General features: G+C 41.1%; 1 protein-coding gene across 3 annotated transcripts in view; it reads right to left on the reverse strand.

Moving 5' to 3' along the window:
* LOC108495357 (lanC-like protein 3) overlaps positions 1 to 25,772 on the reverse strand; it is a 59,447-nt gene that overhangs the window by 11,613 nt on the left and 22,062 nt on the right. The window contains exons 2-5 of one of the 3 annotated variants that reach the window (XM_017810982.1): positions 21,285 to 21,408; positions 20,123 to 20,320; positions 18,599 to 18,806; positions 10,479 to 17,514 (exon numbers count right to left, since the gene is read on the reverse strand). In XM_017810982.1, coding sequence (XP_017666471.1) covers positions 17,355 to 17,514; positions 18,599 to 18,806; positions 20,123 to 20,320; positions 21,285 to 21,408 — 690 coding nt within the window. In that variant the 3' untranslated portion in view covers positions 10,479 to 17,354. Of the gene's footprint in view, positions 1 to 8,114; positions 8,367 to 10,478; positions 17,515 to 18,598; positions 18,807 to 20,122; positions 20,321 to 21,284; positions 21,409 to 25,772 lie in introns of those variants that run through there. The other 2 variants (XM_017810983.1, XM_017810981.1) reach the window with 2 other exon arrangements.

Genomic DNA, 25,772 nt, shown 5'->3' on the forward strand with positions numbered 1-25,772 from the left:
TACAAGCAGGTGTGCACACCTCAAAATGTTGGACTCTAATTCTTGCTTTACTCAGCAATGGTTCAAAACACTAATAACATGCCAGAGCAGTGAGAAGGAGCAGTTTTGAGCCTCACAACTCTGGAAATCAGCATTTTTTAAAAAGACACAAAAAATAGGAGCTTTAGTCTTTATGTTTGTTTATGTTTACTGTACTGTTAAAGAAACATTAAACATAATCTTGCAAAAAGCTTTTAAATAAGAAGATGCAGTGTTTCCTGTTGCTGTAGCTCTTCATACTTTAAACACAGTGGGAGCCAAACCCTCTTGTTTATATAGTCTAACTTACTGCAGACTAACTTCCAAGGAACAAAGTGGTGCCAGCACACACACTTCTTATCATAAATTACATAGTGTACTATTTGCTGCATCTACCTGTGCACAGAGAATAATCCATACATTTGGGAGGGAATAGAAAAGGTTATCTGCAGTTAATGCTGTAGCAACAAGGACAATCTGGCTCTTTGAGAATTACCTCAGACAGATTTCTGCAAGGAAAGGACAATTTCTGAAACTTCCTTCCAATGAATGTTTTTTAATTGGATAAAACTTCAGAAAAACTATTCTAAGAGAACTACTCAGATATGAAGGTGTTAAGGGCAGGCTTGGGCATCAAGCAGAACCCAAAACACAAAGGGGAACAGTCAGCCTTGTCTGGGAAGTAATAACATGCAAGGAATAACAGAGGTACAGGTGAAATCATAAGCTGAAGGTGACAGGAGAGGAAAGAAAAACTTTATTTCTGTCACATTGTTTAGGGTTCTAAAAACACAGGGCATGCTGCGGAGGAGTCCATAAGCTGAAAAGTACTCCCCAAAAGCCCAAACCCAGCTGTAGTGTGAGCAGCAGCACTGGTGAGGGCTGGATTCCAGCCAAGGGAAGTTCTGGGGGGAGAAATCCCCAGTGCCCCCCTGGGGTACCAGCTCTGGTCACACCCCTTCCCACAGCCTGGCATGCATGGCATCTTCTTGCACAGGCATCATCTGCTGGTGGGGATTGAGCTGTCTTCTTTCCTTCCATAGTGCCTGCTGGGGTTCATCTCCTTCACCTCTGCAGTTAATATTTCCTGGAATGCAGCATCTCTGAGTCTCCACCAAGTCAGATGGCCAGTGAGTTTTGGTAACCTACAAATAAGGCTTATCTTCCATTTAAAAGTGTCTCACAACTAAAGAGGACAGAGCTATGCTTGTCTGAGTCTTTATTGAACTCCCATTTCCTTCTTAACTTGACTTTTTAAAACACTTGCCAACTCAGAGCCTATCACAGCCTTTTAGGGGAAAGCTGTAAAGTAGCACTTACAAAAATTCAACTATAAGCATGCTGATTTTTATTTTAATAAACTATACTTCATTTTTTCTCCTAACCAGACCATTAGCAAGTTTCAACTGCTACTGCTGAACTGTTTCAAGAGCAATTTTAGGAGTATGTAGTACTATCCTTGGTTCACAAGGCTTCAGCTATCATCACTAAAGCTATTGGAAGTCCCTGGTGCTCTCGAGGCTCCATTCATAGAGATGACTTTGTGTTTTCCCCTCATTAATTTTTCTACTCCTTGCCAGCCTTGTTCCATGTGAAAGAATCCACACAGCCAAAAATAAAGTGTGAAAAATTAATAAACCACTGTGGCTTATGAAGCCAACACAGATTCTGAAGCCAACAAATTGATTTTATTCCAAAAGAAAGATACCAGAACATTTTTGTCCTGCTTAGTATTCACAGCTATGTATTCACCCTGAGCTGAGGGCAAGTCTGAAGCTATTATGGAAAATGGGATCTCAGCATCAGCTTCTGAACTCTTGCTGTGTGTGATTAGAAGCAGATATAGGTTAGGGACCCATCTGAAAAATACACAATAATCCAATAAAAGAGATGATAAGATTTATAAGACAACTGACTATAGCAAACATTATAATCAACAAAATGTTGGATTTTGGGGCAAGCATTTGATTTGTATTTATTAGCTGGGTACTAAGTAAAAGTGTATTTTTTGTGATGGGAAATTTTATATCAGTAGAGAAAAGCAAACACAATGTGAAATGAGCAACCTTAGAGCCAAAAGGGGACTTTTAGCAGTACAGCAGAGCAATAAAATGGTATGTGCAAGCACTCAGACTACATCACTAATTATGCCCATTTTCTTCCAGGCCCTGCCCACGGGAGTGTTTCTGGAGGTCAAGCCTTCTGGAGCAAAACACAAATGCAGTCAGGACTCTGACTGGTGCCACTGCCCAAGCAATTGCTTCAAACAGGAACAGACTAGCAGCTGATATACTAGAAATAAAGAGCACCAATCTAAAAGTTTTAAGGAATAGAGAGTTAAGAGGGGAACAGGCACTTGAAGGACCAGCCAGATGAGAAGGATCCAGAACTGTGATGAAGAATCAATTCAGACCATGCACCTGTGCCAGATTATAACTTTGCCTGTGAAGTACACGCTGAAGGGTTGGGCATCTTGTCTTTAAATGAACTGGCTTGTTCTTCTTTAGTATGAAGCACAACTAAGACACAGTACAAGATGGCAACTGCTTCACGATAACTCTCCTCCACAGTTACAAACTGCTGCAGCATGATGAATTCCCCAGAAGCCCCGGTTGCTCATCGCTGCTCTGCTCCAGAGGAACAGGAGTGAGAGATCCCAACTTCTGCACAATCCATTTCCTGGAATGCAGTGACATTTAGGGCCCCTTCAACAGCTCCTCACTTGGCACCAAAAGCGGAAGGAGAGCAGCTGGTTGTTTTCACTGCATGTAAGGCAATGACAGCTGCAATTTGCTTTGAAGAAAAAAAGTCAGATCTACTTTCTACGGTGAAAGTTAAAAGGTAAGAAAAGGATGGTGCTGCTTTCTCCCCATCTTGGCAGAGAGAAAAGCCATACTTTCTCAAGGATCCTGATGGTGCCCACAAGAAGTGATTCAGCAGCAAACATTTGCCTTCAACACAGTAAGTAGGAGGAATAATCCCATCCCTATAAGCTTGCCGAGAGCGAGCACCTGATTCCCTCTTTTAATCATGGATGTGTGGGATTTAAATACAGAAAAAATAATGGTGGTGTGAAGAGGGAGTAGGCAATGAAAACAGGGAACTTTCCACAGCCAAGTGCTCCAAGAATAAACAGCTATTTGAGACCTATCCACAGAAGCTCACTGCAAACATACAGATTTCTCTAATGACTCAATTTTTAGTAATTCCTTCTCTTTAGAAAAGCAAGTAAAAGACTCATCAGTCCTGCAGACTTACCTACATCAGCCAAAGACTGTTCCTCACTCACTGTTCTACCTTCTACCTGCACTGACTTTCTTTTCACCCCATGATGGACACCTAACACATCATCTCGGGAATAAAGGAAAAAAAAATAGCCTGAAGACAATTTAGGCATAGTCTTCCCATCTGGAAAAGAGGAAGATACATGAACAGTTGTAAAGTTTAGAGCTAGCAGGATCTCCTATGATAAGGTCTGCCAATGGAAGTACTAAAAGGAAGGAAAGTTTTTAGACCTGTTCTATTTTGAACTGCGAAGCAGGTCACCAGGAAAGAGAGACTACCCATGGGAGGCAATTCTTCTGCACGATGAGATCGAACCAGTAGAGCTCATTAGATTTCAAATCGCAGAATTAGATACCCAAAACATGAACGACTCTAAAAATTTCAGCCTCTAGAAGGTTTTTTGGGGGGTTTCTTTGGTGGGTTTGTTTTGTTTTGTTTTTTTTTTTTGCTTCCCACAGCTCACAGATTCAAACTTTGGCCATAACAGCAGCTCCTCTGGCAGTTTGATGCAAACTTCCTCCTGCATCTGCTGTGCTGCTGTCTACAAGGTACACACAGACATGTAATTGTTTCTCCTCATGCCTTGAGGAACAAAGCCCTAGCCCATTAAATAATATTCTATTGTTTACATCCTTGTCCCATTATAACCCAAGGAAAACAGTAATTAGTGTTCTAAAAAGGGACTTGTTATATTTGATTGTGATGTTTTTGCAAGAGAAGTTCATCCTTCTGTGGGGACAGCCTTTCCTTGATTGCATCTCCTAACAAGGAACAGCCCGTGGGCTCACATTCCACTAACAGAGCACCAGGGACAGTAGTTTCAAAGACACCTGCAGTCACTCAAGCTTTCCTCTCCATGAAGTTGGTACCAGAAGGAAGCACTGCCAAGTTCACACCAGTCTCTTTTGAGCATGCCACTTCAGTAATTCAGGTGGTAGGGAACCACTGCATCTAGCAGACTTAAGGTACAACACCAGGAACATCTCTGGAGTGTGACTGACTAAGCCAGTTTGTTGGAAATCTGCACTTCAGCTCCTGATCTGTTTGTTGCTTGCAAAATAGAAAAGGGCAAGGAAGTCAACAGGGGGTTCTCTGGTGCCCTTCATGAAGGGTAAAGAAAAAAGGAGGCTTGGTGGGACTTTCTTGCTCTACAACTACCCAAAAGGAGGCTGTAGCCAGGTAAGGGTCAGTCACTCCTCCCAAGATAACAAGTGACAGGACAAGAGGAAATGGCCTCAAATTGTGCCAGGGGAGGTTCAGGTTGGATATTAGTAAAAGTCTTTTCACTTAAAGGGCGGTCGAGCACTGGAATAAGCTGCTCAGGAAGTGGTGGAATCATCATGATTAGAAATGTTCAAAAAGGCATGTGGATGTGGCACTTAGGGACATGGTTTAGTAGTAAACACAGTGGTGCTGGCTTATCAATTGGATTTGACAATTTAGAGGTCTTTTCCAACCTAAACGATTCTCTGATTCTATGAAGAGTTATTTGCACTTTGAACAAATCCTTAAGTGTGGTGCAGTACACTAGTAAAAATACATCCAGTTGTTATTTATTGGAATTGTAGCAGCACCTAAAATCCCAAGATGATCTTGGTGACAGAGGTGCCATTCAAATGAACAGGGAATAAAGAGAGAGTCCTTGGTTCAGGAGCAGCCAATAATGAACCAAAAATCTCACCATGACCTTCCCTAAAGAAAATAAAAGTATATTAAACCTCTCATTAACACTGGCTACTATTTGAAGTAATTTCTTTTTGTTATAATTTACTTTATGTGGTAAAAGAATCTTCTTTAAAAAAAAAAAGTATCCAAATATGTCTCCTAAGCATCCAGACAATTTGGTGCACTCATAAGGAATGGCACTGACCTGAAATGCTGCAGGAATCCCTCATGATGCCCAGAAACCTGCAGTCACTTTGTTCCAGCCAAGTCTCTGCATAGTCTCTGGCATGCCTGCATCCTGAGTGTCACAGCCAGGCCACTAAGGGATATAGAAATTTTGCTCTACAAATTGCCCCAAATTTATAGAGAAGCTCCTAGGGAGTGGGAGAAGGAATTAAAAAAAAAAAGGTACATTAACAGTACAGCAAAAGTCCTCTCCAGGAAGGGGGATGTTACCCAGTTTTAGTGCTTCCAGCGGTGGCAGCAGGACAGCAAGTGCCTCCCGAACAGGTGGAGTGTGGGTGTTTGGGGAAGATGGTGATATGTAAGAAGGTTCTATGAGAGAATGTACTTTCTTCCCAACACACGATTCAAAATAGGCTGGATCATTTCTCTTCCACAGTTCAATACCCTACTTCCCCGCCAAGACATGCCCAAACCATTCCCCATAATTTAAAGGTTCTTTGTTTTTCTTTTAAGAGAAAAAGGAAGAGGAGAGAAATGTCTAGATTTTAAGATGATGAAGAAAACCTCACAAACCATATATGGGCTGTTGATAAGCAGTGCACTGATATCGCAGTATCTGAGTTTGAACAGAGAAATACTGACTATCCTGTATCATACCAAACCAAAAAAAGACGGTTAAAAGGTGGGTGTTAGCTTTTTTAAAGCCAGCCAAAGCAGCTAGCCTTCTTTTGCAGTGTCATCTCACACAGCCTAAAGGTTCTTAAACACTTCACTCTGATGCCACAAGCAGACAGAGCCTGAGGAGGCTCTACTGTCTGTGTCCTATTTGACCTAATGTGGCCCAGCTCTCCCTAAACAACCCTGGGCTGTGCCAGGGAGATACAAGAGACTGAGCAGGGAGGATGGAGTGAGGCTTCACACCAGGGAAGCAAATGACTAAGAACAGCAGGATTCTCTGGTGTAAAGGAGCAGAGGTTTGCCTACAAGGATGGAACAAAATGCCTCCAAGGACAATGGTCCTTTTCAGCTTACAAAAGTTAAAGCCCCAGTGCAGTGATGATACAGTTAAAAAATATTTTGCCTTCTAGCTACCACTTGTGTGCATGGCAGTCCACACAGGATAGAAAGCCTCCCGTGCAAAGCAGGGAAATGTAAAGTATTTCATGTGCTGAAAACCCTTAAACTTATACAGTGCAGAGCTACATCTTATAGGAAGCAATCAGTTTCCTCTTCTGACAGATACAGCAATGTTTAGCTGCAAGAAAGGCAAGGGAGGAAAAAAACCCCAAAATAAAATCCCTTTACGGTCTGCCTCAGACTGATCACTTCATCTTCCCACATTTCTGTGCTGTATTCTACAAATAGACACATTTCCTGAAAACTAAAGAGAGGTTGTTTTCTATGAAGTTTTTGTTTTGTAGAGTCCCTCCAGCCTTTAGCAGGAAATAAGTTTCTCAGGTAGCATGAACGTACTACCCTCTTTGTATTAGTAGTTATAATTCCAGTTATCCTGGGTTTAGAGACAAGTCAACATACATCACTTTGTAATGCCCAAATGATGTCATGGGGAGCGTGGCACAGGCATGCTGCAACACCTCCAGAACATCTTCAAACCTTCTGGAAACGCCAGGTTTGTAAATCTTTGAGAAAGGCAGAATTGCAGAGTTGGCAACACACTTGAAGAGAGGAGAGGGCTTCCATATGCCCATTAGTTTTACAGCAGTGACTGGCTGGGAGCTCGCCAATGGAGCAGAAAGTGTGCTCTGCACAACGTTGAGACTTGTGTTGTAAACAGATAAACCTGATATTGAGAAAGAAAGAGAAAATCAAGTCATGCCTGGTGGTTAAGGTCAAAGAGGAAGTCTGCTTCTTTCAGATAATTAGAAAGAAAATCCTCCAATTTTTTTTGGTTGTTTACATCCTTTATTTGTTTATTCACATCTTCCAGCTTGACATGACATTCTTTCCTTATCTGACCTCAAGAAATTGATTTAGAATGACAAAAGTCACCAACATAGTTTTTATTTTGATAGTTTCTTTCTCTTTGGTTCCTCTCTTATTTTCCAAAGAATGTAGAAGTACTTTATTCTCAGCTTTTAGAAATCAGAGCTCTTCAAGAACTAACTGTTTAGCCATAACTTAAATATCTTTAAAATCTTAAAAAACCAAAAACATTAACAAAACCCAGTCGTGGTTATAGAAGCCATGTTTTTGATGTGTAAGATATTTTGTAACATCCAAACTGTTCACCCTTCTTAGTGTGAACAAATCTTCCTTTCCCACACTGTCCAGGAATTTCAAAAAGTTGCTGATGCTTCTCCCAGCCTCTTCTTCAGATGCACTGCATTTAATCACCTTTCTTTTTAAATAAAAGATATGAATGTAAATTTAAAATGAACGCCCCCAGCAAACATTTTGACTTGGGAGTTGCACTACAGCTGTAGCTTTTCATCTATCTGGGATTTCTTTTTTTACTTCAAGGGTATTTTCAGAGAGAAGTTAAACTGAAGTTGAAAAAAAATATCTCCAAAAGCAATGTGGGGCAAGAAGTTCACATTTGGAAAGAACAGACTGACTAGAGCATCACTATCGTTGTCCTAAACTCCCAGCCGAGTGAACCTTCCCTTTCCCTCCTGGAAGTCACCTGCGAGCAAAGCGCTATGGATGAGCCGGCAGCGAACAGACACGGCCATCCGCAGGGGGCCACGGCGATGCAAAACCGGCGCAGCGGCGGGACGCGGACGGGGGCTCTCCCGGCTCCCCGCGGGCCCGGCAGGGCTGAGCCCCTTTTCCCTGAGGGCATTCCCAAAGGACGCCGTTCAAAGGCAGGACCGGCAGGACGCGGCGCCCCCGGTGCAGAGCAGCAGCGGCCGCGCCCGCTCCGCACAAAGGCCGGGGGGCTCCGGGCGCCCCCCGCGCTCGGCCCCGGCCCCGCCGAGGGGCGGGACGGACTCACCGACCTGACGAGCGGCCCGAGCTGCAGCAGGTGCAGCAGCAGCACCAGCGGGCGGTCGCGGGTCACGTCGCGGTGGATGAAGACCAGGCTGAGCTGCACCAGCACGCAGGGCAGGAGGGCGCAGAGCAGCGTCAGCCAGTGCCACATGGGGTCCCCCGCCGCGCGGTACGCCGCGCTCAGGCACAGCGCGGCCGTGGTCTCGGACAAGAAGAGGACGAGGGAGACGAGGACGGAGCCCGGGAATTTCATCGCCGCCGCCGCCGCCCCAGCCCGGCCCGCCCGGCCCGCCCAGCTGAGGCGCGGTGCGGTGGGTGCGGTGCGGCCCCGAGCCCGCCAGGGGGAGCCGCCGCCGCCCTCACCGCCGCCCTCAGCGCCGGACCGCGGCCTCCGCCGCCGGCTCCGCTCCGGCCACAGCGCCCGGCGCTGCCGGTGCTCGGCCCGAGATGGGCTGTAAAGGGAGGAAGGTTCCCCGCCGGTGCTGGGGAGCACCCCCTCATCGAGGCTCCTTCATGGGGAGCACCCCCTCATCGCGGCTCCTTCATGGGGAGCACCCCCTCGTCGCGGCTCCTTCATGGGGAGCACCCCCTCGTCGCGGCTCCTTCGGCCCCAAGATACAGCGCTGAACTGAGAGGGATCGGTCGGGGTGGGGAGAGGGGAGCGGGTGCTTCCCAGGGCGCTTGGTCAGGCTGGAGGTCAGACTCACAGAATCAATTAGGTTGGAAAAGACCTCTGAGATCATGGAGTCCAAGGTATGACCAAACACCACCTTGTAAACTTGGCACTGAGTGGCACGTCCAGTCTTTCCTTAAACGCCTCCAGGGACAGTGATTCCACCACCTCCCTGGGAAGCCCATTCCAATGTCTAACGATCCTTTCTGTGAAGAAATTCCTCCTAATGTCCAACCTAAATCTCCCCTGATGTAGCTTAAGACTATGTCCTCTCATCCTATTGCTGGTTGCCTGGGAGAAGAGGCTGCCCCCCCACCTGGGTACAACCTCCTTTCAGGTAGTTAATAGAGGGTGACAGAATAGGTATACTGAAAGAAGGAGGCAAGGGCAAAGTCCTGTACCTGGAAAAAAATAACCCTGTGCAACAAAAAAGGCTGAGAGACAGCTGATAAAAAATTAAATAAATAAATACAACAACAAAAAAAACCCCAAAGAAACAAAAGGTGGAGAGGGAGCTGTGAGTGCTGTAGAGTCTCCTCTGATGTACCCAGCTCAGAGCCCCCTCAGCAGGGCAGTGAGGCAGTGGCAGAGGTACCCTTTTAGCACTTTCCCAAGTGGATCTCACCCTTGCTTCCCAGCCCTTTTCCTGCAAAGGTTCCTAAGGCCACAGAACACTAAGCACGTGCTGTGACACCAGCCCATAGCACTTGCCCACTCTCCCTGGGCCTTTCCCATTCACCAGCAGGATCCTTCCTCCCTTGCTCACCAGAGCTCTGCAGTCCTGGAAATGTCACCCTGCCTGTGTCACTGATGCCTGCATGGACAAGCGGCACAAGGCAACAGCCTGAGGGAAAGATGAGCCTCTGCAGACTCTCCATCTCTCAGATCCTGAATCTGAGCACCTGGCAAGAAACAAAACTGCTGAGGTACCAGGTCAGGTTGGCAGATGGTGCCTCTATCCTGCACAGGAGGGGTCTCCAATCACTGCCATTTCTCTCCGCCTCTTGGTGCAGGTACTTTGTTCACGCTCAGCTGGTTCTGATGCCTGCCCCGATAGATCTTGTTTCTCCTTGCCTGTTCCCAGGTAATTGCAGACTTGGCACATGGAGGTTAACAAAAGAAATCTGGGACCTAGCAGGAGCACAACAGGAAGGCAGGATGTGGAGCTATTAGCCTATTAATGGGATAATGCTGCATGTCTGCTACTGTTCTTTAATGCAACTTAGTTTGTCACCAGAATTTTAAAAAATGCCATTTCTTGAACTGCTGCTCTGGGAAATCTGGAGTCATTGCTCAGCTCTAGTTGAATTCAAGCTCATGATTGCAAAGATGGAAATCTTGTTATGGGCAGGCCTAGGTGAATGTAATGATCTGGCGTCCTTCACTGGGAGTGGAGGAGTCTTTCTGGAAAGAGAAGAGGCCATGAAAACTGAGATTTAAGCAAGCTGAAAATAAACACCTAAGTGAGAAAATTTAATCTACAGGCCAAAAGAAACCTGCTTTGTCTCATGGGAAACTATCATGAGGTAGTTTTACCCAAGTGCTATGTGCAGCCTGGATGATTTATCTGATTCTATGATTTATTTTACACAGTACCACTAAAAAGCTTTTGGAGCCCTGAGTCATGACTCTTCGGAAAAGAAAAGTTGCCAGCATTATGAAAGATAAGTACAGAAATAATCAATCTGCCACAAAATCATACTGTTCAAGGTTGGACTTTTATTTAAGGCAAAATATAATCACAGCTTTAATATTCATAATACGGATATACAGAGAGTTTGTTCTGCCACTAGGAAGCTTAATATTATCACTGCTTTTAAAAAGCTATAAAATCTAGTTTCTATCATAATCTACAATACAAAACTAATACAATAAACACATTCTGAAAGATCACAGTGTTTAAAATATTAGAAAAGCAGGACAGGGGTCCTGCTTTTAAACAATAAGGTGCATATCTAAAGAATCAAATCAGTCTTGATTCTATGGGCCTGTACCACATCATGGCTGTGAATGGCTGTAACACTGAGAAACCAACCTAGGGTGTGGCACATACTCAAGGAATGAATATCACACGCTGGAATATACTGAATAATCAAGTGTCACCAACACAAACTAGACATGAAATAATGCCATTTAAGTTCCCTGTATTTTTCATTGGTATTGGCATTCATGTATATTGCAGAGATATTGAGAGAAAATGTGTATAAAACTGCTATCAAATAGGGCCCTGCATATGCAAACATCTGTGCTTTCCTCATACTGTACAGACAAGCCTTACTAATTCCATGGGACTCATGTGTGAAGGAAAGTTTGTAGGCTTGGGGTCTGGATTAATAGTTTTGCCCCTGTTTCACATATGTGGACCTACCATGCATGCCTGGAATCAAGTGGAGGTTCACCACTGACATCAGAAGGCCCTTAAAATGAGTGCAGGAGGCTGAACCAGTGGCAAAATCAGACCATTGTTAGAGGAAATTTTTCTTCTCTCATGTGTGGTCATGGTAATGAAGACAGAGCAGAATTAAATTTCTGGTCAGACAGCCTTCCTCTTCTATCTGAAGTAGAAATATATGTTTGACTAGGATTGGTTTTCTACTCCCTATAAAATATAATTGACTTCAGGACTTTTCCATAACATTTTCTCTGGAGTATGCACATATAGCCATGCAGTGCTGTCGCTGAATATCACTGCACTATAAATTATCTTTTATTCAAATATCATTATACCACTTGGCAAAATGAGTTTTTATTTATTTTGCTGCCATTCCAGTTGGTATTGCTGTACTTGACCTAAATGCCTCCACCGCCTCATTGACTCATGCAATGAACAAAGTCAAGGGGCTTTCCAAAATACAACCTTCTAAGTATCAAAAATAAACATGGCCTTACGTATTTTCAAGCAGACTGATATTTAAAAACTGTGGGTTTTTTCGAGAGCTTGATATAGAATTTTAAATATAGAGGGTACAGGACCAATGGTGACAATACAAATTAGTCAGGAGGTTTAGTAATTCAAAGGCAGGTTGAAAAGTTGGAGCTTGTTGGCTTCTTGAATGTATTTTTTTTAAACTGCCTCAGCATCAATAGTGTACATCACTTCTGTTCCAGCAGGCAGTAGGTTCAGCTACAGGCAACTCCTTCACAGGCAAACTTTTTTCAGCATATGATGACTTTGCTATAATGGCAATGAAGTGCTGTTCAAGGCAGCTGAAACCTGCACAGTGGACGCTGTACCACTACCTGTGCAGTGAAGCACACTGTGCTATTTTCTAGGAAAATGCCTATTCACATCCCTAAACTGCTGTATTGTTTTGTGTGGGCCCTGAGTGTTTTTGGCTTATGGCTTTGAAGTATGTTGTTCCCCTAGTAGTATGATTTTTGGTCATTTTCTTATTTCTTTTTAATTTAGCTTTCTGCTGCTTACTACTTTGTCCAGGACATAATTATATAAACTGAAATGTCCAGGCTGAGCTGCTGACCAGCAATTGCTCATCAGTGTAGTTCTCCACATCAAGATTACTCTTTAAAAAAATCTATAGGGCAATTCTTATTCCTGATATACTAATCTTCCTACAAATTAGAATACACACTCATGCCAGAGAATATTCAAGGTATGCAGGAGAAGATTACTGCACCTGAGATTTACTTGGCAGACCCCAGAGATCCAAAGAACAAGGGTACATTCTCAAAATGCATGCACACACTAAAATAGGTCACTGTTGGCATAAAACATGCAATATGTTGGCAGATGTTGTAACTGTATATGTAGATAACTATGTAAGTACAAAAAGCTGATTGCTTATCAAAGTTTCCATTTGCACAGATTGCCCCTGTATGCTGCTGAATACATCAGATACCTATATCTCAATTTTTTCCACAATATTTTAAAAAAAATCAGTATTCTGATATTGTTTACATGCCCATATATAATTAGCATCACAACATCAAAATGGCATTAATCTGACAGAGTAGCAATAGGGGTTACCACTTTACTTGCATTTGTTTATGTATATTTCCCAGAACTAATTAAAGGGGTATTTTGGAATGTTAAGCCATTTCACTTGGTTTTGATTGTCTTAACAGAATTGAGATACTAGAGAAGTGACCATGCTCCGTGATGTAAAACATCAGTGACAGTTGTTACACAGTATAATGACTTTTCCTTAGCAAGTGGGAAATGGCAGAGCCAGTGAGAAGAGACCACCTGGAAGCATAAAATAATGTAATGCAAGTTAGTGGAATACCCTGCTTAAGCAAAATTAATCAATCTTATTTTCAAGAACAAAAGACCTGGGTTGCTTCTTCAGCCTTCTCTAGTTATTCATAGGTTGGGAAAGAAAGGCAGGGAAACCAAAGGCAACAATGATGCAAACAAAGCAGATATTGAAAGCACTGAAAGCAGTGGCACAAAATGAACATGTTGTTATGATGAGAAGTTGTGAGTAGCAGGTAAAAATGAAGATATATTCGTTAGAACTGTATTGTTGATAAAACTTATTGCGTCCGGTTCTATGAATCCTGAAATCAATACATCTGGACATTACCAATCTAGTTTCTCTCAAAATTATTCCCTGACAGTAATCTATGGGTGACAGACCAAAAGTCATGAACAGTATATAGCTGCTTAAACTGATGTGTAATCTACAGCTTTAATCACAAACAGCACCACACAAACACAGGTACATCACAAATAAGCATCAATACCCACACAATGCATCCTCTTTGCTTTAACACCATAATCAGAAATACTATTATATCACTTAAATTCCTATTGCCTACAATTTAGAAACTAAACACAGTCAAGGAACTAATGTGCAAACATGATGTAGTTACTTGTGTTTTACACTTTGAAAGAGGCCTCTCGAGTTTCCGGTTACACAGTCCTTTGTCACAGCACCATGGCAGAATCTGTTCAGGAATACACTTTTTCAGTCTCTTGGGGCCCACTTCAGGAGCAGGAGGAGACAGCAGCCCATGGAGAATGTCTAGCAAAGGTTGCATGATCGATTTCTCCAAGCAGGAAGAAGGGAACACAGAGAACCTTGTTTTTTATTACACTGAAAAGTGCCGAGGGCTCTGCTCAGGTTACTTTCCTGTCATTGTCTTAAAAGCAACAGATAAAGGTTGCAACAGCATGTATGTAACAGCATATATAGGACAAAGAATAAAATCAAGACAGGCAATAAAGAGGAAGGAAAAGATGGAAAAAAAACCCTGCTCATTTAATGACTGGGATTTTCGGAAGAGCCCTGGGTGTATTTACACTGTGTTCAGAAGCTGTGACTGCAGCACATCTAGTAGCCACCCTAACCCATCCAGGTCAGGTAAGAAAAGCCACAAACCTCTAAGAATGAGATTAAACTGCCATGTCTGATGAAAGAGATGAATAATCATGTTCCAAAATTTTTACTAGATGCAAACCATGATACTGGATATTTGTGTGCTGCCCTTGGTGAAGTCAGTGACCAACTCGCATAACCTGCAGAAAGATGTCTGGGACCTGGATTTCAAAAACTGGGCAGTTACATGGGTTTTTTTATTTTTGAATGGACTAACTCTTACTCAAGTAACTATTTTCTTTGTCACCGGATTAGTATCAAATGAAGCCAAACACATGGCTTCATATATGGAGAACAGCTGTGGAGAAAGATCTGTTTTGCGGGTGCTGTTGAACACAACACAGAGCAGATCAGTCTCCTCTGAATGTAACTTGGAAGGAATTAATTCTACAAAGGGACACAGAGGAAAAACCACTAGAAAACTGACACTGAGTTCTTGATTTATTTCCCGCCATTTATGAAGAATCACACTTAAAGATAAATGCAAACTTGACCATTGGAAGTAAAGTATAATAAAACAGAGTGATTTTGTCTACTGCTATTATGGTAAATTTTAACACATGTGGTATGTGTTATGGTATTAGCACTTATAACTTGGTCAGAATCTAAGTTACTGATTTATCATGCTCTAGATTGAGGTTTTGGCAATGGTTTTAATTCTCAAGCATCTCCTGAGAGATAACTAACTGGAAACAATTAAATGTTGTGGCCCACTGATAATTAAAAAGTAGGCCCTGGGGACAAAGTTAAAAGTTCATGATTACTATTATGATACATGTTAAGGCTTAAGTTTGGAGTTGTTTAGGGTTTTTTTAAGGTGTAGTTATCAAAACACTAGACGCTTTTGGTTTATGTTTGTATCTCTAACTAAAAGGGTTATCAATAAATGAAGGATTGCAAAAGTTTCAGTCCAGATCACAGCAAAACCTATTTCTCTGGCTTAGTGTAAGACAGAACACAGTTATAGTAGCTACTTAAATGCTGTGGCACAAATGTTGTTACTCACTTGCTTAAGCTGAGTGACATTACCCTACAATAAAAATTGAGATTGAAAAGTTTTTGATCACATTGTGAGAGTGGATACACCAAGTTTTACCTTCCTTAGACATTTGTTTAAAAAGATTCCAGTTATGAAATATATGAGCCACATCCATTACAGGAAGCAACTAGATAAACATCCTAATGGAGGTGAGATCTTGACTACTGACAGTTGACTTTCCTCTGATCTAACAGGAGCATTTCAACATTGCTGGGCAGATCTCACACACATCTCCACCGACTTTTTGATTCAGCCTCACATGTACACCTCCCTGTGGAATTCATCCTTTTATGTGCACACATCTCACTGCTCAGAGTAATCAACTAAGTGATATTTATGGCTTTCTTAGAAGACCTTTTAACCCACAAACAATAAACACATAGCAAATGTATCTTGATTTGTAACATTTGCACTTGCTAAAAGATACCTAAATTCTTGACAAACTGATACAGGACTGCATTGCTTTATTCACTGATGAAATATGGTTATTTCTATTATTAAGTAATTAATTAGAGCTGCACAGGGCAAGACAAAATAACAGAAATCCTTATCTGCAGCTCATAGTCATGCAACCCATCTCATTAAAATTACAGTGGCAAGAGCAGGAATGGGATTATTACATTAAAATGTGGAGGGATTTCAAGACCCTACTCCAACTTATAGCCTGATCAAAGCCCACTGAAATGAAATGGGAACTTTAATCCATTAGGCATTAAAAATAAAGAAATTTTAATCTCCTCCAGCTGAGAATGCAGGAAGAGAGACTGCATTGTTTGGCAGTGCATGTATATCTGCTTTTTTTCTATAACTTCCATTTCTGACATACTGGTCTTTCCAATTTGTCTTTACAGGTAATTGTGTTACATTATTCCCATATAAATAAAAATAAATGAATAAATAGTAAATATATATTACCTACAGATATTGTTTTTATATTTTTAGTACAAATCTATGTCAATGGTTTCTTTAGCTTTCAAGTACCATGTCATATCTATAATACATATAAAACAGCATATAATTGCAACCTTAAGTGCTAGTGCAACTAGTATTGAGCAACCCATTTATTTCTATAGCTAAAAATCGTTTGGGCATATACACTATTTTGTTTACTAGGAAAAGAAGCAATTTTGAATTTGTTACCAGGTTTTTCTTAAGATCAGTATGTCATTCAAGGTTTGCATTCAGTTTGCAGGGTTTGTAGTGAAGAATTCATCAAGGAAAAGAGATTTTTCCATTGTTTGAAATATGTATGTTACTGTTCAGAAATGCTGCTATAAGTAATTTTTAAAGGAAGCTTTTGTGTCACTGAACAATCCTTATCTAGCAATGCTGTATCATGAAGAAAGCATCTGCCTGCTGTATCTTTGCTACAGAACCTTTTTAACCAAGTCTTCTCCACAGCTCCACCCACCTTCCCAGTGACAGGGAAATTATTGACAAGTGGCAGCGTTACAATAAGTCAGCAAGGAGACCAGCTCCTTGTCACAGACTGATCTTTGAAAGGAAGGGTCAAATTCAGTGCTCATTTACACACGAGACTCCACTTGCTGAAATGAACTGGGAAACTGCAGCCTGAACTCACAGCTATCTACAGAACTGTCATTACATGCACATGAAGAGGAAAGAGCTCCAAGATACAGGTATTCCCAATAGGTGTTACTAAAACTAGCAGATGTGGTTTAAGTAAAAAAGTCCCAGATTTTGCCTTTGTGCAGTGTAGTGAAATGTCTACAACACCTTCCCCAGTGAGTGCATTGCTCCATGAACTGTCTTTGCAGGACTCTTTTTAAAACCTACTGACTGCATTGCTGTTTCTTCTTTGCGTGTCCCTGCAATTCTAGTTTGACTTTTTTTTTTTTCTCCTGTGTAACTGCTAAATTAAAAGTATGATAATGCCCCTTTCTCTCTCACTTGAATGATTAGATTATGCTTCTTATTACAGCTAAATATCTACCCCATCAGATTCAATCACTCCCCCCCCACCTTTTTTTTTTCATTGACCCATTTTTGGTGACCACACACTTCCCTCCTAAAGCCCCAGTGTGTTTTCTTTTTCACCTGACTCCCAGCTACATTAAGGCTAGCATTAGTGGTACCACTGGCTCGTTTTGTAAATAGCCTGTCTTGACAAAAAAGTGAAACTGCAGGTGCCCTCCCCCATCGCCACCGGGGATGTGGCCCTGGAGGGTGTCAGTCTTTAGACAAAGACACTGAAGAGAGGAAACTCGGCTTGGTTGGGTTGCAGCAAGTCAGTCAGGAAACAAACAGTTCCTGAAAAACCTTCATACAGACTATAGACACTTTCTAGTGCCCGGGAACCAGCCTTAAATTCTTCTGTAAATAAGAACTCTGCAAATCTAAGAGAGAAAAAAAAAAAGAGTTTGTTATTATTTGATATCCCACTCTGTCTACTTACCTGTTGTTTGAAAGCATCATTTTAATAACACTCAGCCATTAAAAAAATAGAATGATCATTATTTAACCTTATCTGCAACTTCTACACTATCCAACTTCCACAAGAAACTGAGGTCCATTAGATTTTGAAGAGACAAACCTTTGCAATCTGTATGTGCATTTTGCTTGTTTAAGAGCTGTAAACTTTTTCTGATTTCTGTAAGACATATCATTAAACAAGTATTTTTTAATAACCTTTAGGATGCAAGCAAGGTTTCACACTGATGCAACAAATTCTGTCATGCTGAAGTAACTACACAAATAAAAGGTTCTCACTTCAAAGCAAATGGCTGAAAATATATCACCCTAGTTATTATATCACTTTCCCTCATTGTCCTATGCTGTAAGGAAAACAATAACAAACATTGAATTCTACGTTTTTAAACATATGCAGTTAAGTTACAGATGTATAATTAAAGCTAGTTGCAGCACTGTGACAGAATTTTCATCGGACCATACGTGCTTGCATCTGTAGAAAATGGAATTAACTCCACTAGCTAAACTGAACAGCACAATGTCAAACTGGCTAAAGGTGGGAAGGATAAATTAAAAACCTGTAAAATAACAGCAAATCATGTCTTATATTTATTTTCCCACTTCTAGTAGAAAGAAATAGCATTAAATGCTCTGAAAAAAATGTAGCAAATCATGTTTTACTCTGCTCCTGGACTCAGGTACACAACTTGGCTGATTTCTGAACTCACATCAGGATGATACTTGGTTGCATGTCATCCCTCCACATCCAGTCCAGTTCCCTCTGAAAGAGCACAGGGTCTCAGGCAGGGAGGGAGGGAGGCAGCCTGGGAGAACCTGATGCTTCTCCCACCACAGGCAGCTTGGAAGCAGGACTGCAGAGCTCCTGCCCCACAGCTCATTGCAACTCACTGCTCATGTTACAACCGAGTGGTGATCACAGATAGAGCTGCTTCATAAATGTTCCCAAAACTTTCCAGTATTACCCTACATCCAGAAGACAAGAATGCTAACCTTTGTGCCCTGTATATGTATTTTGAGTTTCCAGTGAGCCTATATAGCAGCAGGAACACGTAAGCACTACCAGCCACTCCATGGCATATTCCAGGGCCCTTCTTCAACAGGCCTTTCTGCCAAGTCAGCTCTCCACAGCGGATACAAGTGTCCAGATATTGAGGCTTCTTGGAAACCAGGTAAGCTTTGGCAAACAGGTATGCAATGCCTAGGAAAAGAGCAGTGAGATTATCTTCTGTAGTAAGGACGCCAAGGGTTTCATAGAACACTTGAGAAAATAAAGATTAATACACTAAAAAACTGCAGTCTCATGCTCTGCACATGTCAACGCTACCTCTGCATGCTAAATGTGGAGGGGGGAGTATCCGGTATGATAAAAAAGCATATGGCAAGATGTACTTACCCATTCCCTGTGACAATATTTTCAATATATCATTGAATTTCAGGGTTTACTCTAAGATTCCCAAACTTTTATCAATTTAAAACAGCAGTCACATTTTTGCCTTTAAAACAGTAAACTCTTAGCACTGTCTTCTACTATTTCCAAATCCCCATTCACCTCACCTACTTACACTGATAGAAACAGAAAGATGGGCAAGATAATTTCTTACATTGGCAACAGATAATTTTTTTACTAGATGAGAAAAAGAAACTCACTTTTTTTCCCCAGTGGGGCCATACTGCTTTATTTTAGTTATACACAGCTATGCATACTAAAAAAAAAAAAAAAAGCTATTTGGCTTATTTTTAGAGGGGATTTAAATAAATTAATCCTAATAAAGTTTGGTAGGCAAAAGCTGTTTTTACTCCACTTCATTAAAGTGCCATTGTTATCAAGACAATATCACTCGTTAGCAATAAAATTCTGCCTGGAGGTAAAGCAGCATTTTCAATATGCAGCATTACTTGCCAAAATTGCTGAGAGACATCAGCCTTACCTCACAAACCCAAACTAAGCATTGATTTTTTTTTTTTTTTTCTGGAAAGCAGTTTTATATGCATTACTTTTAGAAAAAATGCCTCCTGCTAGTACAAACTATACTTCACATGAAAATACTTCGGTCAAATTATGCATTATCCATGTAACAAGTGCAGCTTAAACTTTGATTCTGACAGGGGAAAAAAAGAGCTATTCTCGAGTCCTTCACCAAACTCACGGATGTGTCTGTATCTGTGTTCTTTCACATACCATTTTTCTTTCCAGCCACATGCTGTCTTTTGACTCAGCTGTACCAGTCTTTGAGGTCTTACGAATGGGAGCAAAAGCAGAAAACAGGATCACCAGAACTCTTTCAGCAGTGATCACCTATGCTTTTAAGGCAGAAAATATACCTCTTGTTCCAGCTCCTTCAGCAATAAATAAAACACTCTGAACTGGAAGAAGTCTAGATAGTTTGCCTGCATCTCCTAAAAGGTCAAAACCGGTCAAATTTAACCTGAGATTATCTTCTACATGGAATCACCTAACGTGAAAAAGCAACGTGATCAGCATCTGGCTATTCAAAGCATCAATGGGAAAAGAACCTGGAGCTCCATGACACCAGTGCACGAGCTCATTCTCCCGCTCGATCGTCTCCCCCAGCTCAGGAGGCCAGTTGCTGTTCTGTTCCTGGTCCATAAGGAAATCCACACTCTGCCACACAAGCTCCTGATCTGCTGGCTGCAGGTACTCATAGTAGGAGAGCAACATCTGAAGGATTGACGAAAGCCCATGAGCTGCACCTGTAAAGAACAGAAACAAACAAATTAGAGGGTCCTACCTCCACCTCATGGCAACTTGCCCTTGGGATTGATTTCCTTGTCAAGCACATAGCTCCTTCATCTTCTTTATGCATGTTACAACAGTGCTTAGAATAAAAGATATTTTACTTCTGTCATTTCCAGTTCCTCCAGCTTTGCAAAAATATATACGAATTTTTTATGCTTTCACTAGGATATGACTGAAACTCAGTGCATGAAGTTAAACTGAACCTGAAATTCAAACTGGAACTGGGCCATAAATGAGTATTCTCAGTTCCTGATTGACAGTATCAGTCAGCTAAAACGTAAATTTCAGTGCAAGAACTGTCTGTACCTGCCAGGCTCTGTGGCACACACAACTCAGTGACTTCTCCTGCTGGTCGCCTGCCAGAGAACTCGCTAATATATGCAAATCAATCCCACACTTTCTGCATATTGTACCTCAAGGACCTTGCCAGGGAGCTGCTCAATGGCCTTTCCCCACTGCTTCAGATGAGCTACAGCTAAAGCTGCTCTCAATGGGTAGGACCTGACCACATGTCTGAGTTGCACTTGCTCAGCAAGTCCCTGCATGGCAACAGCAGCTTACAAAAACATCCCTGACTGTTCCCTCGGGTAACCTGCTCCACACAGACATGGGCACCTCTCGCTGCCTCTGTCTAGCAAGGCAGCTTTACCAGGGCAGGAAGGAGAAGAGGGAATGAAGCTGCTCCCTGCTGCTCCCCTGGTGCAGCACAGGCACCTCTTGTGTTCCCCAGTGCTCTGCAGCATCAGTCCTTCCCTCCAGCTCCTCATCCCCCTTAGCAGTTTTAGGAGGTTGGATGGTCCCAACTGGGTCAGGAGAAATCCCACACTGTAGGTTTTATGTATTTTATTTCTGAAGTGCCTGCTAGCTCAGCATCTACACACAGCATCACTGTCAAAGCCGTTGGTGTGTTTTACTCACCAAGATACTCTGTTCCGTAGTAGGAATACATGAGTGGGAATGGTTTCCTCTTCTTCACTGCATACTGTTTTCCTGATTCAAGTATGGCCAGGCAAATTGATTTTATTTGTGCTGGGGTCAGCACCTAAACAGAAACATCAAACAAACATCGAGTCTATTATAATAATTTAATTTTTTAAGACATTTTTCAGGACTCTGCTTTTTTGCTGGTGCACAAGACAAAGTACTGCCTTTAATCTTATGAGCATGCTGTAATTACATCATTATTAAAAGTTCCTTACATAACATAGTCAATTTACATAATGATTCTCAAAAACAGAGTTTCATCCCGTCTCAGGAAGGGAATGCCAAACATTTAGCTGCACAGATGAGGTGAAAAAAGGCCCACTAAGAGCTTTTCCTTCCTAAAGATCCAGCGTCTAGGACCTGACAGCAAGCAGCAGGCAAGCTGCAGAACAGCAGCCCCCAGACTGGAGGAAGGGAAGCTAGGATAAGACAAAGGGAAAGACTAAAGTGCTACAGGCTTTATTAGGACACACCAGGCTAGACAGATTTTTCTACAGACAAGATAAAAAAAGAGGAAGCAAAGAGGAGGGTACCAGATTTTATTGAAAATCACTATTATGTGTGTGGGTTTGGAAACATCTTAGAAAAGAAATCAGGCTTACCTGAAGAAGATGCTGTGAAAAATGAAGTGCAGGACAGGTTTCTATGAAGAGAGGTTAGCTATGCTTATGGGACTTTATCATCATGAACAGGGCAACGCTGCCTTTATTGCAGTCCTAAGAAATGACTAATGCCTTACTCTTAGTGGTGTCAAAAGTAAGACTGATAAATCATATATTTCACCAGACATGAACTTTTCCAAGTTACTGACCTAAAGCATTCAGTGAAGGATCAGTTTTACAGGTTTTAACTACAACTATTTATAAGCAATTCACTGCAATCTTCGGCAATCTCCTCTGTGCCAGCCCCACCTGCACATTACTAACCAACACCTTAATTGAAGCAGCGTTTTGGCTTTAGGGGAAAGCCTGTATGGCAGCAGTACTTTAAAGAAATATATTTCAAATTACGAAAAGAGAACTGAGAAAGAAAAAAGGCAAAGTGAGACAGGAAAAAAAAAAGAAAAAGGCTGCACAAATAGTCTTGACAAGATAAATGGTAGTCCTAAAACTAAGTGGAATATCAAGGTGATGTCTTTGAAATGTTTCTGAACTCATTTGGGTTTGCTATAATTTGTATTATCATAGGATTTACAATTACTTCTTCAGTTAAAAAGTTTAAAAAATACTGATAGCATTAAGTATAGAGGCAACATAAGTTATAAACTATGTTCTCTCGTTTGGCACATAAAAGATGCTACAGAAAATTAATGTCACCTAAAACTTGTCTGAAAAGTAATGGCTGAAAAATTTTATTTGTCTGTCTCACCTTGCTCCTCATAACAAGGGATTTTATTACAGCTGCTCCAAATGACTATGGTATTTATACCCTGGAGAACAACCTACTTCTGATCTTCATTAGTGTTCTTTAATGTTCCTGCAGTAAAAGTAAATAAGCCATTAACATCTGGAGACTTCACTCATTTTCAGTCATTTTTAAAAGAATCATTTTAGCTTCACAGAATTTAAAGAAATGGTTTAAATCCTAAGCAAATGAGGAGAGCAGAGGAATAGGGAGACACAGTGAATTCTCTCCAGAGCTTTAATTTTAATATCTGCCAGTTTGGGACCTATTCCTCCAGACTCCATACCTTCCTTGCAAAACCATTAGTAAAGTAACCCCTTAGAAATAAATGTGAAGGATAAAGTCTACTAATGGTAATCCTGGAAGGCAAAGGCACACTGGTTAGAAAAATCTTAGTTCATTTTCCCTGTGTAGTAATCCCTTTACTTAATATTAACAACTAGCTTTCAACACAGACCATGTTTTGCTAAGCTTATTTTTATGTTCCCCACATTTAATTTTTAAATGAAATTAATGTCTATTTTAAAATGCTGGTTGTGTATTTTAAATGCATATAAACTTCTACCCAAATCCAGCCTTCCACAATGCTGCATAAAGAAGGATCAGTTCACCGTTTTTTAATATAAAGCAAGTGTAAAAAGTCAAGCACTTAAGCAGTATGAATACTTAAGTGTATACACAGTATATCCTTTTATCTGGCATAATGAAATATGCTAATGAATATCACCTCTTTTTCAGAATGCAAAAGCAGCCCACATGCAAAGCCAGATGAAAAATGATATTTAGAATCATGATTAGAATGGATGATAGAAATCAACCCACCTGATCCACTTCTACATTACCAAAGAAAATGGCAAAGAAAATTACGTGTGTATCTGGAAAACAACCTTATTTTTTTGCTAATTACAAAATTATCTCTTAACAAGAGCCTCAATCCACAATCATTGCAGGGCTGCTGCCTGTTTCCCAAAACACTTAAATAAGAAGGATTTGTATTTGCTCCTTATTCTAGGAAATGGTTGGCTGGAACAGAAACCCTCAGTTAACCATAATTATTAATGGCCTGGCAAAGTCTGAATAATCAGAAATCACATTTAAGATCTCCCTTGACTTGCTATATTTTACTTCAACCAATTCTGCCTTAAAACCTTCTCAGATTTCTTTCACCTTACCAAGAAAAGAAAATTGTGACTTGTCTCTGTATGCTCCCTTACAGGATCTTTAATAAAACTGCTAAATCTTACGACCAAAACAACAATCACAGAATACTGTGATTATTAATCATAACCACCGATGATGTAGCTGTGGTTCTACAGAGTTCATTTTCATTTCAGTGTAGTCACAATGCCTCCTTGCCCCTGGGAATTACTGAAGCAACATGTTTAATTAGGAACAGAAAAGAAATAGACTGATCATCCTCAAGGCTTTGAGAATATAAATTGCATATTGATATCACGTCCTCTGGAGCTGTCAGATGCTTTGATGAACAATAAAGCCAATATGAGAATATGCTACCTAGAAAAAAAGTCAGGCTTGAGATAGCTACATCTTTTGAGAAACTTCTTGAATGTCATTTAGCATAAGCATAGGTAAAATTATTCTTCATCCTGTCAGTACTTAGCCAAAAGACTACTGACACTGAGAGATATACTGCTGGTGCTTTAAAACTTCAGCCAAGTATTTTTTTACTTTTAAAGATATCACAACCTGTCCTATCATAGAATTACAGAGCAGTTTGGGATGGAAGGCACCGTAAAGACCATCTAGTTCCAACTGCCCGCCATGGGCAGGGACACCTTCCACTAGACCAGGCTGGTCAAAGCCCCATCCAGCCTGATCTTGAACACTTCCAGGGATGTGAACTTCTCCACCACGACCTGTTTCAGTACCTTACAGTAAAGAACTTCTTCCTAATAGCCAGTCTAAAGCTGTCTTCTTTTAGTTTAAGGCCATTCCCCCTTCTCCTGTCACACCTGCCTTCTTAAGCTTTCAGCTATTTAACAAACACATATAAATTATACATGTTCCTTTTCCAGGTTAAGTATAGATGGCCTGTCCACTTTAGTCAAAACTGATGATTTTGTCTCAATTGATGTCAGAAATGTTCATTTTATTCTCCTCAGTAGATTGAAGTTTGGAATACAGGCATTCCACGTTTCCCCTGCAATTTCTGTATCAGTAGGTTGGTGGAGTCCTTTATTTTCTGTTTCATATCATTGCCCACTGATTCTGTGTGTTGCAAATAACTGGTTTGCTCACACAGGTGACAGCTACATTCCCATATACCTTTTACTTTAAGCACAACAATTAGGAAGCACTGTAATACTTAGTATTTGTACTACTGTCTGTGCCCAGGAGCCCGACCTACAGTAGAAAAGCCACTGTGATTGTTTTTAAAGTCTCTCCATTTTTCTCTTGTGCCACTGCAGGCAATATGCCTTTTCCCATTAAGGCATTCCACAGTTTTGTGAATTATTTGAGGCAGATACTTCATTCAGTAAATCCCTGTTAAAAGCCAGCAAGGAAGTGCTATGTCTACAGCAATCACAGAACACCATCCATTCTTTTTTGTTGTTAGAAGTCTTTCTCAACCTGAGATTGTTTAGTTGGAAGAGAATGATTTCACAACTCCTTTTAATCTACTAGGAGAGATTTTGCAATGTATCAGTTATGACAATGCCCAGCTCTAAATATGTGTTTTGATTGTAGACACAAATCTTGACCTTGAGAATTAGGAAGTAAAAAAAAGGACTAGCTCTTCTTTGCTTGTAATTACTGTAACATTTTCAGCAGTTCATCATTCGCTGTACAAGCCCCTTGGCTCCTGCTTTGCCTTTTGAAAACCACTGCTACATAGAACTGCACAATGTACTGAGTATACTTGATGACTGTAAGCTTTTAATTCTCTTAAAAGAGCTGTATTTATTTTCTTAGAGCTCTTTCCTGTATGTAACTGAAAGCATTACTGAAGCCAAGTATCATTTTGATAGATGCACATATACTTTTAGGAGGTAACAG

Source organism: Lepidothrix coronata, unplaced genomic scaffold, assembly GCF_001604755.1.
Source record: "Lepidothrix coronata isolate B3197 unplaced genomic scaffold, Lepidothrix_coronata-1.0 Scaffold30, whole genome shotgun sequence".
Lineage (NCBI taxonomy): Eukaryota > Metazoa > Chordata > Aves > Passeriformes > Pipridae > Lepidothrix > Lepidothrix coronata.